General features: G+C 30.0%; 1 protein-coding gene across 1 annotated transcript; it reads right to left on the bottom strand.

The window, feature by feature from the left end:
• Positions 1-308: 308 nt before the first annotated feature.
• On the bottom strand, positions 309-3,147 carry LOC148282777 (uncharacterized). Its single transcript, XM_088224563.1, has 3 exons — positions 2,910-3,147; positions 2,257-2,368; positions 309-833 (listed from the first exon to the last, which is right to left on the bottom strand). The coding sequence occupies exons 1-3, from the start codon at positions 3,005-3,007 to the stop codon at positions 429-431; spliced, it is 615 nt and encodes a 204-aa protein (XP_088080689.1). The 5' UTR covers positions 3,008-3,147; the 3' UTR covers positions 309-428.
• Positions 3,148-17,057: the final 13,910 nt, after the last annotated feature.

The following is a 17,057-nucleotide window of genomic DNA, read 5'->3' as shown; positions in this document are numbered from 1 at the left end:
TACAGTACGGACTCACGGCTCAATTTATTTATTATATTTGGATTATAAATTTGTTCTCACCTATCATTAATTTTCGTATAAACTATTTTTTTTACATCGTTTTTGGAATATTATTTATTCCTTAGTCTTAATATATCAATGTGGTGGATACGATTTAATGCATAAAAAGTATACAAAAAAAAAACAATATTTTATCATCAGTAAATATTTTATTATTTATCCAGATACATATCCAATTACATTAACAAATATATTATTGCTGATAAAAAAGAAAGTAAAAAATACCATTTAATTATTAATAAAAGCACACATATTCTATCTAATACTTAACATATTTTTTGTTAAAGCTACACTTTATTCACAAACAACATAATAAAAGTAAAATATAATATACTTGTTATGTCTTTAAAAAAAAACATTTATTGAAGTCAAAACACCAAAATTTGCATACAAGGAATATCTACCACCGATGTTAATTCCTCTAGATGAGAAAATCCGCTACCTATGCTCATAATTCCCGAAACTATCGCGTGATTTATGTCAATTTTATTTGATTCATTACGATCTGAATGTATCGAAAATATTCTATTGCACATTTCACTTTTCACAACAAATGTGCTATAAAAACCTTTCCTAACTTCAGATCTAAACTTTAAATTTATAATGGAGCACTGTAAAGCATTGTCATGTTTTGCGATTTCTTGTAATTTTTCAAAAAAAAACCCTAAATCAATTATTCTTCGTCCACTAATACTAAAATGAGTATTGTCGTCTTCTTTTTTTTTTACGTTCAAACAATATCCAACATCTTCTTCAAGTATTGTTTCAGATACCTGTTGGAAAAATAAAAAAATATATATGGTATTTGCAATATCTAACAGTGCACAAGACAATAAAATAGGAAACATTATTTTATTATGTTCAAATTTTATTAACATAATTGAGTTTTCTAAGAAAAGAACCCTTAATGAGGAACGCAATTAGCTGTGGTTTTAATATGCATTTTCAATCACCAAAAAATCCGAGTTTGACTCAAATAAATATGTAGTTCCAAGAATCAACAGTGCTTATCATGGAGTGTGCATAAATGTTTCGGTGAATTCTATTTTTAATAAGCTAGTGATAATTAACTGAGTAGGTATATAAATTAAATGATTTATTTCATTTTTTGGTAATATTATTACTAAAAAAAAAAAAACTAAAACCAGCACTATATCCAGAATGCAAAGCTGAGATAAGCTTTTTTTATTTTTTTTTATTTTCTTTTATTCAGGAAACATACAGTACAGTTACAAAGTTTAATATTTTACACAATTGGACTTAATTCTAATGGACCAGTGAAGTTTCCATATTAAAAAGCAATTGAATCTAATGTTAATTATGAAAGTATAAAAAAGAGAAGGGAAAAGAAAACATAAATGAAAGTTGTTTAAAAATTTAAATTTAAGTGAAAAAAAAATATATTTTAAGGTTTGTAGTTTGTAGTGAGTATTTACAAATGGAAATAATATTAAAAATGAAGAAAACTTGTAAGAGTAATTAAGAATTAAGAATGGAAATAAAGAATGAAAAACATACTCAGATGTAAAAATAAAATAAAATAGTAATAACATTTTTTTTTAAAAAAGGAAAAACATAAACACATATTTATTTTAAGGGATTCAAAGAAACGATGAGAAGAATCTTTAAGTGAAATATAAGACGGTAAATTTAAATTTAGGTCAATTAAAAAAACATCTTCAAAAGTTGTAGAACAAAATAAAAAAAAGTCTTTTATGATGGTTCGCTCATGCGGAACGAATAAATGATGGATGTAGAAGTCGATGAAGGTCGAGAAAGACGTGGCATGATCAAGTACAATAAATATTTGAGTTGTCCCATGTCGGAATAATCGGCGTGCGCGCATGAGAAGATGCATGAATGTGAAAGAAGCATGCCACGTGTGCCAGGACAGAGAGGTATAGCGTTCTATTCTCTCTGCCTACCCCTTTGGAGAAATGGCGTGATGTTTAGTTATTTAGTTAGTTATTGAGCATAGCATAAATATGATGCGAGTATGCCTAAATTTATAAGTACAACAAGTGCTTGAAAGTGGACATATGAATTATTCTCGTGAAGATATATGATGCCAGGATAGATTGGTGTGGCGTTCTACCTTCTCTGCCTACCCCTTTATAGAAATGCCGTAATGACTAGTTACTAGTTAGTTGTTTATAATCAATTATATTAGGTAATTAAATTTATGACAATACATACGGTTGAATGAAGAGTATCGCAATTGTAATTTTCTCCATCATCAGCTTCATTTAAACTACTGGAAACAATATGCTTGTCTGTAGAAGATCTTTGGGCAGCCAATTCCCTTTTCCTGAAACACGTTTATTGTTTAGGTGGGTAGAGGTATATATATATATATATATTTTAAATGCACTAACAATCAACACAACATCAAGTATCCATCAAAGATGTTGCTACATTATCTCTGTTTAAATCACGTCTGAAGAAAAATCTCTTTTCTACTCCTTAATCTCTCCTCCTTCCCTCTTTTTTTCATTTTTCCCCTTGAGTAATAGTTTTGATCTAAGGTAATTTATAAACAAATACGTTTATTTCTATTTTTATATGTTCTGTAACTTGAATAAAAAAAATAAAACTATTATTTTATTGGTTGGTTGGAAAAAAATGCCATTTGGCAATAAGCCCGCCAATGTACAAATAACATTATGTACAAAACGTTAAATAAATAAATATTTATTGGATAATTCAAGGCCTCAGAAAACAAATCAATCAGTTGGTAATGTCGTTTCAGTTTCTATGAAGCTCTGCGCCTCATATATAATATGCTAAAGAATACTCGATTCCGAAACACACTGTAGTTATACATGCGAAAATATAAAAAAAAATCTTACCTATTTCTTTCTTCATTTATCTTGTCAAATCTTTTGGTCTTGTTACGATATTTATGTTTTCTTGTAAAACCTTTAGCTTTAATTGTTTTGGAACCCATTTTTAATTCAAAAACTTTAAAAAATCACAGAAGAAACGTCCCGAAAAATCCGACACAGAAAACACGTCCGTACTCGGTGAACGCCCGAGAGAACTGATACCAAACTGTACGTTTAATATATGATTGATTCTCAATGAAAATACATGATTTTATAATATTAATTACATTTATATTTTAGCATTTTTTGAAAATTAAAAAATATATGTAACTAGAAAAATGTGTGTTGTATAAAGAAATGTAAAAAAAAAAACAATTTTAAAAGTAATATGCATAAGAAAGAGCCATTTAGTTTAAACAATTTAACCCAAAATGGACTCTGAAAGAATTGTATTTTACGAAAATTATATGCTTTTTTTCAAAAAACTAACTCATCATCGGCTTAGATAAATAATAGATCTTTCAATAACTACAATAAAACATATTACAATATATTATCTAAATATAGATAATTTGTGTTGAAAATGTTGAAAAAAACGAAAAGTGCACTTTTCCTTGCAATTTTTTAGTCAAATAAAATTTTAAAAAGAAATTTTTACTTCATCAGTTTACTAGATAAATGTTTAATCTTTTATGTGGTTTTAAAAAAAAAATGTTATACTTATTATTAGACTCTAAATTTTAGTTTGAAAACTGCCTTTTTTTGCTCCGCGCTGGATTGATCGCCTTAACATATTTTTCGCCTAACACCATGCAATTGTACTTAAATGTGGAGAGAAAACCCTATTCTTAAAATAATTTTCACTTTTTCCATTTAAAAATATTGAATACTTTGTTTTTAAACCTTGTTAAATGGAGTTCCTCGTGTCAAAAACTTTCCTTGTTAAATATTAGACATTTTATTACAAGTAAATGATTTTGAGTGTGCGTTTAAAAGTTTCTATCGCTAGTGACGGCTATGTGTGTAATGGCTGCCGTGCAGTGAACCACGAGTAAAGGTAGAGACATTTGGTTCTATACTACATAGTAGTGTACCTTAGCAGTTTGTGCTCATCGTGTCATTAACCATTTCATCTTATGGATGAGATAAACACACTCTGGGCACTGTTCCATTATATACTCCTACCTTCTCACACTTTTCAATTTCGAAAACTCTCCCGAACTATATGAGACAGTACAGATTCCCTCCCTCCAACAATAACAATCTGCCAGCTAAAGGACATAGTTTTTTCAAGTTTAATTCTCTATTACAGAAATGTTATGACACGAATATGATTCAATAACAAAACTTATTTCAAATATATCTATGTCGGACGGAGTCTATAAAGAAAGGGTCGGTCGGAATCCGCACGGAAGACGCATAGAAGAAACTCGGGTCTTCTTCGTTTTCTATTGTAAGACCCTTCTGTTGAAATTTATCAAAAGCCTTTCGTAAATTATTTAAGTCGGGGTCGCCTTTGCTCGTGTGTTGGTTTTGATTTTCTTTGATATTAATGCCGTAAACTTGCTCAACATCATGATTCCATCGCGCAACATACACAAACAAACAAACAATTCTGAGTAATTCACCCAAATTAACTTATTAATTCCCGAATACAAACAAAAGTTGTTCTTAAGATCGCGATGTTTTCGTGTATTATTTGTCGTGGTGCGGAGTTGTTTTTTCTCGACAAATCCGTTATTGTGATACCAGATTATGCTATGTTTACTCGGCGAAAACGCTCTCGGGAATATTAATATTGTAGTTGCTAATTTCAAAACTTTTACTTCACGCTCGTAATATTTACACTGTCTCATCTTTGAAGATGCCTCAGTGAAACTACGTAATCAAATTGTTCGCGAATTAACCAAGTTAATACTACCAATACTTTAAAAGAAATGAGAAAAAAGTCCTATATTCTTACGCGGGTTTGGGAAAATATGATTACTCGCCTTCCGAGCTAAAGTGAGGTTAAATTTGTTTGAACAATTATCACCTCTTAATGATAAGCTTTAAGGATAATTTTCCTTTGTGGCCTGTTTCGAGTTTGCCTCTTCCTGGACTACACATTAAACGTTATGGCGGTTCATCAGCATTAGATTAACCTTACGATGGTGTATTTCTCGTATACCTACCCGTTCCCATTAACATCAACCGACGGGTAATACAAACACTTTGTAATTCCCACACTTTATTCTGTTTATTTACCTTAATGGGATGAAATCAAAAGGATGCTAATAATCTTTTATCCTTTTTATCAATTTACGGTTTTGGGCGCGTCTGTGCGTTAATACGCTTTGAATATTTAAACGTTTTCCAGGATTGAAGGTGTATCAAGACGTTGGTCTAAATTGATGAGATGCCCGGGGTAGGAATATTTATTGAGATAATAGGATCAATTAATATTTCACGGCAGAAGAGTGATTCCGTTTAAACAAAATTTTGTCATAAAATGTTTATCGAGAGAAGATTACATCGTTATTTTCAATCTACGTTTTCTGTGAAACCAAATTTATCGCCAGTAAAAAAAACATTTTATCACTTGTAACTTGTAGCTATTCAGTAAGTGTTTTAGATGTATTTACGCCTTTGTGATAAATCCGTTACATTTTATATTAGGCAGAATAAATTAAAAAAAACAAATTTATTAGAAAACAAAAAGGCTTGCTATAAATTTTTTTATATTTTTGCAGCGCTTTGAAATTTTCGAGCAAAATTTAATTTTATAAAAAGAAAACCGTTCTTTTTATAATCGCTTCATTAAAACTGAGTAAAAATGGCTTTCAAAGTACCGTGAGTTAAGTGGTCTTTAAATTAATATAAAGTTTAATTGAAACGGGGAAAAAACAGTAAAAATTGCGAATGAATAATATTTTAATTAGACGATTATTATAAGGTTCATCGCGCGGGAAGTTTTACTTTGTGCAATGGATGGGGGATTGTAGAAGTACTTATGTATAAGTGCAAACTTTACATTTTTGACTGTGTGTGTGTGCAAGTGCAGTTTTCTTAAACCCCTCCACTTTGCTTCTTCTACCATATCCCGTAACGTCATTTGCTTCAAGAGTTTTTATGCTTTCAAAAGTACGTGATTCTTGGAGAAATTTCCATTCTAAGTAAGAATGTTTGCGCGCCATGTAAAAATATATTGCGACAAGTCCACTGCCTGAGCACGACAAAATATTTACGGGGACTCCGTGAACGAGTATAAGCGTCTTAATATAATATGGAAAGCTATTTATTGCGCATTACTCGAGTTACGACATTTCAACGGGGAACTTTAGAGATGTATCAACACACGTCGAATATTAAACGTTTATACCCACAGCTGTCCATTTGACAATTAGATTAATGTCCGTATCTCGGTTCTTAATCTTAACACCGTTAAAACAATATTTGAGTTTGTCCAAATGTTCGTGGATAAAAAACTGGATTTCACCCCCTCGGAAGTCATTAAGATTAACAAATTATAACAGGGATGGAGAATACCTTAAATAAGACAATATGGAAGTCTAGGCATTTACAGATGAACATTTGGACAAACTCAAATATTGTATTGAAACCAACTGGTCCAAGAAGAAGTTTAAAAATTGGAAAATTATTTTCAGGCGTTGCCTGGTATGTGAAATAATTCAGTCAGATGAATCTGACGCAGATGCATTGCAGATATAATCTGCATGTATAAAATTATGAACTGTCTCATTGATGCCCCTGAAATTTTGCAAAAGATTCTTTTTAACGTTCCCACCCGTAGACTAAGAAATAATGAAATGCTTTTCCTCGGTCACTACAGGACCAATTATGGTGCACAGTCGCCTTTGCCCAGAATGATCAGGCGGGTGAACGATCATCAAGATCTTGATTATTATGGTGTAAGGATGTCTTTCTTTACAAATCAGCTAAAGAATCTGTATAGTTAGCCTATGCTTTTTACTTAATCTAAAAAATCTATCATCTGTCTTTGCTGCTTATTTCTGTTCCTTATATTTTTTTATTCCTTTGTAAAAATTTCTTTTAATTGTAATGTTTATAATGGACTTTGTCCGTAAATAAATAAATAAATAAATAAATAAATAAATAAATAAATCTTTCACAGCAGTAAAGGTTTCAGCTCTTTAACTTCACTAAAATCAACAGATGGAATTGAAGAAATATAGATGTTCAAACATGGGCAAAATGGTGAATGTTACACAGTGTTTAAAGTGGCGACTTAAACCGGCCAATGACAGGTCATAAGTCCTGTAAATGCCTAGACTTTCATTTTCCCTTATTTAATGTATTCTCCATCCCTGTTGTAATTTGTTAACCGTTAAAATGCTTAGACATCACAATTTTGTACAAAAAATCTGCAAAACAAACCGAAATTTCTGAGAAATAATTTTTCCATAACTGAATTTTAATGACAGGTCATAAGCCATGAGAGAGCATTATTTGTAACCGTTACCTTAGGCCTAACTGTTTGATCACAAGTTATTATTGGTACTCAGTGGTAATTAATGGTAATACTGCTGGGGTATGTGTAATTGTAATATTTTCGTCTTAATGGTAATATTTTCGTCTTTTCTAAATTTAAAAATATGCACCAAAAGTAAAACAAAATTGTAAAGGTTATCAATACGTGTTTTCTAAAAAAAGTTTTCTGCTTTTACTACTATTGGGTGTTGTTGAAATTTTTATTGGTTTGGATATGTGTTTATTATTACAATTGATATTTTGATGTTATTCTTGTACTTTTTTTCTTGTCTTTTGTTTGTATCTATATTGTTATTCCTGTCTGTTTATGTTTTTCTTATGTTTATAAATGTAACTTGTTTTTGGCCGATGTTATCAAGTTTTGGTAGTAGGCCCTAATAAAGAAAAGAAAAAAAAACATAAAAATATCGTTTTTTTTTCTAAATTTGAAAATAATCGTGAAAAGTAAAACAAAATGGTAAAACATTTAAGTTTGTAAGTGAAAATTCTTGATGGAAGTTCATTGTTATTTATTATATAAATAAAACACGAGTGATACTTTAATCCACAAATTTGGAATATCCAGTGACCGGTTTCATCGCTTTCGCGACATCTTCAAGACTGGTCGACCAGTAAATAAAAAATCAAAATGGTAAAGGCTAATTAAAGGTTTACTTTTACTTTACATCCATTATTATATTTGATTACAAGCCTTCAAATGGAACGTCAAGTAGACAAAAGCGACCATTTTCGACAGCACCTTCTGTTCGCGTTCAATCGAGGATATAAAGTTGCTAAAGCTGCTCGCGATATTTTCGCAGTGTACAATGAAGATGCTGTGAATTATTCAATTGTAAATGGTTCGACTTTTAAATGTTTAATAGGTTATCAATACGTGTTTCGAAAAAAAGGTTTTCTGCTCTTACTACTATTGGGTGTTAACATAAAAATATCCGTTTTTTTCCAAATTTGAAAATAAGCGTGAAAAGTTAAACAAAGTGGTAAAGGTTAATTAAAGGTTTACTTTTAATTTACATCCATTATTATATTTGATTACAAACCTTCAAATGGAACGTCAAGTAGACAAAAGCGACCATTTTCGACAGCACCTTCTGTTCGCGTTCAATTGAGGATATAAAGTTTTTAAAGCGATATTTGCGCAGTGTACAATGAAGATGCCATGAATCGTTCAATTGTAAATGGTTCGACTTTTAAATGTAAGAAACAAAAACAACCTGCTCGTCGTTTCTACATACTTATCCGACCATGTCAAACGATGCCGTAAAATGCCTGCTAATCAGCGGCTTGTACAACAAATTTCAGAAAAACTCTTATTTTTTTTGCTTCTTGTCAGTTATGTTTCACCATTCAGTTGTGTGTTTTGATCAGTTACCAACCAGAACTCTTGACTGTGACTTTACGAACAGCGTAATTTCAAAACTTTAGTGAAATTTTTCAAAATTTCAAAACGTGAAAAATACATTGCGATCATAATAGATATATTATGAAAATAAAAAATAATAATTTTGAATTAGTTTAAACACTAAATATCCTCATTATTATGTTTAAAGGTATGTTGTTTGATTCAATGATGTCTGTGGGTATTCATCTGTAACTCTCTAACATGGTATCATAATGTGTATTAGTGAGTTAATAGTCATTGTTTACTATTGTTAATATGGAATATTTTAATCCATTGTGCTTTTTTTATCATGTTTTTGTAGATACCGTCTTGATAAGTATGCATTACGTAATGGATTAGACAGCCCGCAAAGTAATGCGGACTACAATGAGGAACTTCAGCCCTACTGGAAATTGTATACAAAAAAGGTTTTCTTGCGCGCGCTAAAAATTAGCGCATTCAATTGTACGACAAAGTTTCTTGAATATCTACGAAAAAAAATATTAAAAAGCACTACTTTGAACGACGTCACTGGTTCATATAAACCAACCAATGATATGAGAGCTATGAAGGATATCCACTTAACTAAAAGTTCAGTCCAGTTAAAAAAATAAAAAAAAACTTACCGTATACGAACCGACAGAACTGACAGAGAAGAACCTCTATCGTCAAACGCGGAGTTGTTTAAGAAATACAAAACTTTAAAAAATCATAGCGCTGATAATGCGATACATAAAAATAAAAATTTTTGGCTTTGTATTAAAAAATGAAATAATTTTTAAAAAGACACTGAACTTCCCCATTGTCAAGTAAGTAAATAAATATCAAATTAAAATATAATCTAAGTACATTTTTGTTGGAGTGAGTACTGTTTTGTCTTTTAAAATAAGTAAATCAATCAATCAATATGAAAAAAATCTGTTTTTACAAATGAATGTTTTTTGCAAAAATATTGTAAAAATGTAGATAATGGCGCTTACTTAATTATATAAAAGCTTCGCTTCCAAATCTGGTTGGTATTAAGTAGATGTCTCTAGATTCGAGTTTATTCCGGGAGCGAATGGTGATATAAGCCTCATAAAGCCAGCAAAAAGTTTGGCGACGGCCGCACGTATAAGCACTTATCCACGTTGCGGACTTTTTCATTCACCCACTTCAGGACCCTGAAGAGGAGTGTGACGTGTTGTGTTGGGTTCACAACACGGCCCATGTATTCTCTAATGTACCCACGTTGGCTGCGGACTTTTTCGTCTTTCCGTTTCGAGGCTTAGTTAACCCGGATGTACTAATGTTTACTCTGGATGAAAGAGTGACGTATTGTGTAGTGCAGCGTTTCTCAACATTTATTTATTAAACAGTATTTTGAGTTTGAAGACAAATACTGGATTTCACCCCCTAAAGATTTATTAAGATCAACATATGACAACGGAAATGTTGAACATTTTAGAGAAGGAAATATGAAGTTCTAGACATATATAGGGATAATGACATGTCATTGGCTTGACTAAAACCAATAGATGGAGGAATTCGAGACATACGGATATTTAAACGCAGGCATCATAATGAATATAACATATTTAACCAGCCAATGACAGGTCAAAGGTCCGCTAAATGCCGAGACCCTCATATTTAATTTTCTAAAATGTTCGCCATATCTTTTGTAATAAAAATGAATTTTAGGATACGAACATTGAAAAAGGATACATACTGTATAACAATACAAAATGATTGTATAACTACTCTTTACACTAGATGCATCAATTAAATCCCAACACTTATTTACGGGGTCATAACTGGAAACTGTCGCCCTAAATTCCACCTTGATTCCAAGAAATACTCATTTTATAGCAGGATGGTTATAGACTGGAATAAATTGCCAAGCCTAGTTGTCCATTCTATTTCGGTCATCTAGTTAATCGTTTATATGCTGTTTTAAAGAAATAAAAATGCAGTCAAAAACAGAACTTGAGATATAGATTTACCAGCAACGACTGCCTGCTCATAACAAATAATAACAATAAAATACAAAAAAAGGACGAATAAAGAATATTAATATAAAACTAAGTATATTCTTCCCAACAATTATTGCTTTGTACGCTGCGTACACTTTTGGATACAACATCAAAGAAATGCTAAGAGGTATGGTAAAAAAATGTTTTAAGTATTTTTAAATGTTTGTTAATAAGATTTGATTTTAAAAAAAATGTTAACAATTCGTTTCATTTCTCTGGAAAACTGGAAGTGAGAATGCATCGTACTTCCTTAATTGCCGAGTAGAAAGATTGACAGCTATATTGTTTCTACACAATATGATGAGTCAAGTTTAAAATTAATTTGATTATATTAAACAGACACATTAAGTCAGCCATTTTCCCCTCACCTTCAATTTTTCTATATTCAAATATTTAAGACGATCTTTGCAACATTCATTTAACCTGTCGTATTTTATTTATTTAACGATTTATTTATTGCAAGTGCAGGTAATTGATGAAATTTCGTATTAAATATTGGTAAGGGATCAAAAAAATAAAATATTTTTAGATTTAATACAATGTTTTTTTTTTTAAATATATACTCGAGTGTACTATGTGACGCGTTTCATTTTGTTAGGACATTATCAAACTTTTTTTTTTTAATGTTTACTTTTAAATTGGGGATAACTGGTGACTGTGAAGAGTATAAAAGCAGATACCTTCCTTATTCGTTTTTCTTCACTTCAATAAGTGGTTGCATGAGGGTTTTTTTATTCGTGAATTCAATATAAATGTGTCTTTTATTTATTACGAGCTGAACCCGGCAATGCTAGATTTGATTATATTCTCTTATATGGATTAAATGAACACAATCGAATATTTGATATCTTTATCGTTTAATATATAGTTCAAATTTAATATATAGACAAACATGATTATTTTTGTATTTCAGATCACATAAATTGTAAGGATATGCGTGAAAGGGAATTTTGATGAACAGGTATTTGAAAATTCTTTTTCTGTCACTGTCCTGTAAAATAATGACACCTAATTCATGCTCAAGTGCTCAGTCATGTTCATTTAGTTCTTTAATCACCAACCAGGTTTTGACGTGAACTTGACATTTAATTCGGAACCAAAATGTCTAATTGTGTTGTGAAAGTGTACAAAAACCGTTTGGATAAACTTAAAAAGACCGTGTAACTTTTCATTGATTTGTAGGCACCTAGGTTCTTGTTTATGATTGAATTCTAAAACTTTAAATAATTTATTTTCAAATATATAATTTCGTTTTGCAAATATTCAAATTATATCTCTTTACCCACACAGGTGCACTTTATTTAGGAATATGATTTTCAAAAATGTATCATTTAATATTGTTTTAGCATTACCAAAAATCAATGGGTATAAATTAAGAGGTATTTAAGGAAAGAACCTGATTGGGATTCATTAAAAATGAATGTAGATTGCAAACATTCAATTACTAACTTTTTTATATCCGAAAAAATAACATCCTACCAATTTTTAGTAGATGTATTCTCGTCAAATGCAACATTATACGTCGATTATAACATTTACGCTCCTAACTTTTTTCTACATATTCAATTAAAGATTTCAAGAGCTATAAAAATACTCAGTGTATGGCCTATCGTTTAAAAAAAACCACACGTAAGGTCCAGTAGTTATTTAGTCTATCGAGGACACACATACAAACATTGTTTTTTTCATACCAGTATATAGATTTAAACATTATTTACATTTTCAATTATTATTGAATGAAAATAGAATTGTATGAACATATAAATCCAGCATTGGCACCATAGATTAGTCAGGCAGGTTCCCAGAACATGAACAATTTGTTTTAGGCATTACGTTTTGATGTAAAATATACCCTCTAGAATAATAGATCTAATGATGGTAGTATATAAAGCGCAGAGTTGCGTTCCTGTGCGTGCTCGCGCGTTACGAAACTAATGTGCGGCGTAAAGACGAAATACGTTTGCATGGTGGCCACGCTAGATGGCGCGGCGCTTTGTTGATGAAATAATGTTAGGCATTTTGAAGTAAATATCTATCCTATACATTATACGTCTAGGAGAGAACTAATTCATTTTAAACAGTTGAATTTTTATTTATCCATAATTATTTTTATACAGGCGATTCCACATGTAAGAATCTTTTTAGTCTAACAATGCTTGACGAATTTTTTTTAAATCACATTACGTAGGTTTAAAATTTAAATTTAATTGACCCATTGTTCATATCGATATTATTTTTTAGTATCTTTTCTGTAAGACAACATAAAATTCAGTATAATTTTAACCACAAGAAATTTCAATCCGCTTTATTACTATACTCGTATAACACATGTTTCATGTAAAATTCGGCCTCCGTGGTGTAGTGGTCAAGACGCTCGCACGCACGGAAGCTTCCGGGTTTGATTCCTGGTGAGAACACAAAAATTACAATGTGATTTTTCTTAAGCCTGGGTGTTCTGTAATGTAATTCACCACTGTAATTGGGCCTTCTGGCCTGTTGTGGTGCAAAAAAGTGAAATAATGACCTTTTTAAAAAAAAAAAATATTTTACGTATAAAAATATATTAACGTGTATTTTTTAATGTAGTACATACCTGCTTACAAATAATGTTTGAATATTTTTTTTAAGATCTTTTATATTTGCCTACATTTTCTAGGTGATGAAATATGTTCGATTTGTAAATCAAAAATGGAAAATGAGTTGCTTAAACATTTTTGTTTAAATTTGACTCACCAAACGTTTCGTAGTTTTTAATGAAAATGTTTTGTTTTATACGACCAAACAAAAATGAATAACTTTTCTTAACGGAAAAAAATATATTTTTAAATCCTTATCGTAATTTTTTTTTTCAGATCGATAGTTAAAAAACTGGCCTTTTTATATGACAAATATGCCTTCCGTAAAACCGTTTTCTCAAACAAGAAAACTCGTAATTTTACTAAAAGAAACATTATTATGAAGAAAGTAATCGTTTTCAATCTGTTCATTTCAGTTAGTAATGAAACAGATTCCAGTAGAACCGACAATACTGAATATACAAAAGCACGGTATCATTTCACAGTATTGTATAATAACGTGAAAATAACCGTAGTATTTGTAGGTTACTACAAGCTGGGAGAAATTTAACGAACTGTACTTAATACAAGAGTAAGCATTCTTGCCTAAGAATATCATTAAATTTAATACTGATGCCTGTGACGCAGAAACTAGCGAGTGCTGAAAAGGCTTTTCAGGAAAAGCTGCACAAAATTGCATTATGGACCACTGAATTGGAGACGAGGCGATTAGCCTATTTATCTTTTGACATTTTGAGCTCCCGTCGAGAGTCGCCCCTGATATTTTATATTCCTGTAAATGCATGGCGCAGGCGCATATGCATTACGACAGCTTTTCCTAGATGGACCGAAATATCCTGTAATTTATCATCGAATGACAGGATTCTCATACTACCTTTTAATGCACACCAATATTTAGAGATAATTTGCAATTTGCCGCCATAATCTGATATAAACTTTGATTTGGGTTACTAATATTTAATTTCAAAACACATTTATCTCAATATAATAATTATTTTTATGAATAATTAATTTTTCGCGAAAGTCATTTTTTTTAAAAATAAACGGGTCAAATTTTGTCCACCTCGTAGAATGCTCAGCGAGTTTTCCTACTATACAACATGCAAGAAATCTCGGGATCGAGTCCCGACATGGTTGGCATGGAATATTTATTTCAAAATATAAATTTACACTTTAATATTTAATAGTTCCTGAACACGAATTGTAATAAAACATATTAACATACTCATCGATTGCCCTTTGCACCATTAATTGCGGAAAGGGAAAGAAAAAGATTGTCAAATAAGTTTGTATTTCTTATGAAATCAATTTAAAGATATGTTTATGAATTTTTATTTTTATTTGTAATTTTTTTTACAATATAAGTGGTAAAAGAGAGTATTAAAACAATAAGAATAATACCAAAGCAATGAAATACATATTAATAGTAAAAATAGTAAATATAAAATCCCGCAAAGATATGGCTTGTTCGTGGGTATAAAATAAATGTTTATGAATTTTTTGTTCGTATATTTTTTATTTTTTTTATTTACTTTTTTTTAATTTTAGAATTTCATTGATAAACCCTTACGGGTTACATACATTTAACAAAATATTTTTACTTTTGAAATTCACATTCTACTGTTAATGATAATCATTTTAACGCCTTGTGCAAAGGTTGTCCGAGTCTTTTGCTTTTGATTATTAGTTTTGTCTGGTAGTTAATTGTATAATATAAGTCCATGGTTAATTAGTCTCGACTGTCCTTGTCTCGCTTAAAAATGTTGTATAAGATATTTTTCTGATATTCTCGTATTGTGTCTATGTTAAGTACAATTTTTTTCAAGTTTCAGTTCTTTGTTTACAATTACATTAGTGGCTAATTTATGAATAAATTCTAAGGAATCTAGTTTAAAGAGTAAATAAAAAAAATAATAAATAGACAGGTATGAATATTTTTGTTTAACTTAAGATAGAGAAAAAAAAATATTCTTTAAAAGATTACGAGGTACATTTTTATTTTTCAATAATTCAAAAAGAAAATAAAAATTTTAAAAAACCTAAAAATATTCCTTATTATTAAAGGGCAGCCAAATATATCATAGAAAAAAGAGTTTATATCTTTAGTTTGAATCCAGGATAGTGCGTGTTTTTTTAAAGAAGGAAGTTTGAAATGAAAGGACAGAATTCTGGAAGTTTAAGAATTACAAAATATTTTAAGGAAATATAAAATTAAAATTTTTTGAAAGAATTCAAAGTTTTAAAAATTTTATTAAACGATATACGTCAATAAATGAATTATGTATAACATATTTTGTCTGTCGCATTCGTAACATAAAACCACGTATTTTTAACAAAAAATATTTTATGTTTAAGAATCGGTTTGTGGTCTCGTGGCTAGTGTCGCGAACTCACAGATTAAAGTTCCGAGGTTCGAACCCTACTCTACCCTAACTTGACTCCCTTTTTCTGATAACGAGCTTTTTACAACTCGTTGAAAATGACTCCCAAATTTGAAGAATTGGCTTAAATTATTAGAACCTTGAATATTAAAAAAAAAAAAAAAAAACAGTATTATCAAATGAATCGTGCTAGTGTGTTACATAAAAAATCTAAAAAATTGAAGTTACTACAAAAAAAACTTTTCTGTTAATGTTTTTTTTTTTAATGTATAAAAACATCACTTGCCGGTCTCAATTCAGGATATTGATCCTAGTTAGACTGGCAATGAAAAAATCAAGAAAATAAATTTTAAAGTATTTATGTACTCTTGTATTTATGTATGTTTTTTTTGTGGATTGTTTTGCAAACGAGTAAATACATAAATTATACAAAAATCACTTCACTGATTGTCTGCGTATTTATTTATTTATTTTGAACAAATGAACAAACAAAAAAAACAAACAAAAAACAAACAAATTTTATTTTACTTTAAATAAATTTGTTGGCTCAAATAAGTGCTTGATTCAATATAAATTTCCCAAGGAAATTAGAGTTCTACGTAATCAATAAATATTTTATTTCAACATTCATTAATGCCGCTTTTTAAGTAACTTAAACATATACTTGTATTGTTATAAAATACGTTTAGTAATGTTTTATCCATAATAATTGTTTTAACCGGTAAATTCAATGTAAGTATTTGGTAATTCATTTTTTTCCCATGTTAATTTACATGGCTTATCACCAGCCTCAAAACCCTAAATAAGTTCGTGAACATACTTTTCATTAATTCAAAATGAATGAATAATAACAAATACAACAGCTTTTCATGTTTTTTTAATAAGTTATTTACCATCAGCTTCAAAAAAAACTTATGCGATCAAAAGATTTATTCATTATCAATAAATGAATTAAATTTAAAAAATGTTATAATTACAGTTTTATTTTAATGCATAACCCACGTTTACTTAATTTATATAGGAAGATAGTTTTTTTTTAGTTTCTACCTATGTTCATTAATTTGCAAACAGTGTTTTGAGGCCAGGTTAATTAAGTTCGGGTTTTTTATCGGTCAATATATTTTTTAAAGTCAAATAATACGAGTCAATCAAAAGAACTGAAATAACCACATTGAAGCGAATGCTTTCAGAAAATGAAATGTTTCTCTCGTGTCTGGGCGGAATATAGGGCGGCTTTATGGGCGGAGTGGGGTCCTCTGCAACCGAATTTGCATAATATTGCTTCCTTAATATGCTGTGGGTGGGCGGCA

This window comes from Micrasema longulum, unplaced genomic scaffold (genome assembly GCF_059751315.1).
Source record: "Micrasema longulum isolate JH-2025_06_02 unplaced genomic scaffold, ASM5975131v1 h1tg000296l, whole genome shotgun sequence".
NCBI lineage: Eukaryota > Metazoa > Arthropoda > Insecta > Trichoptera > Brachycentridae > Micrasema > Micrasema longulum.
This window is presented reverse-complemented; position numbering and strand designations above follow the sequence as displayed.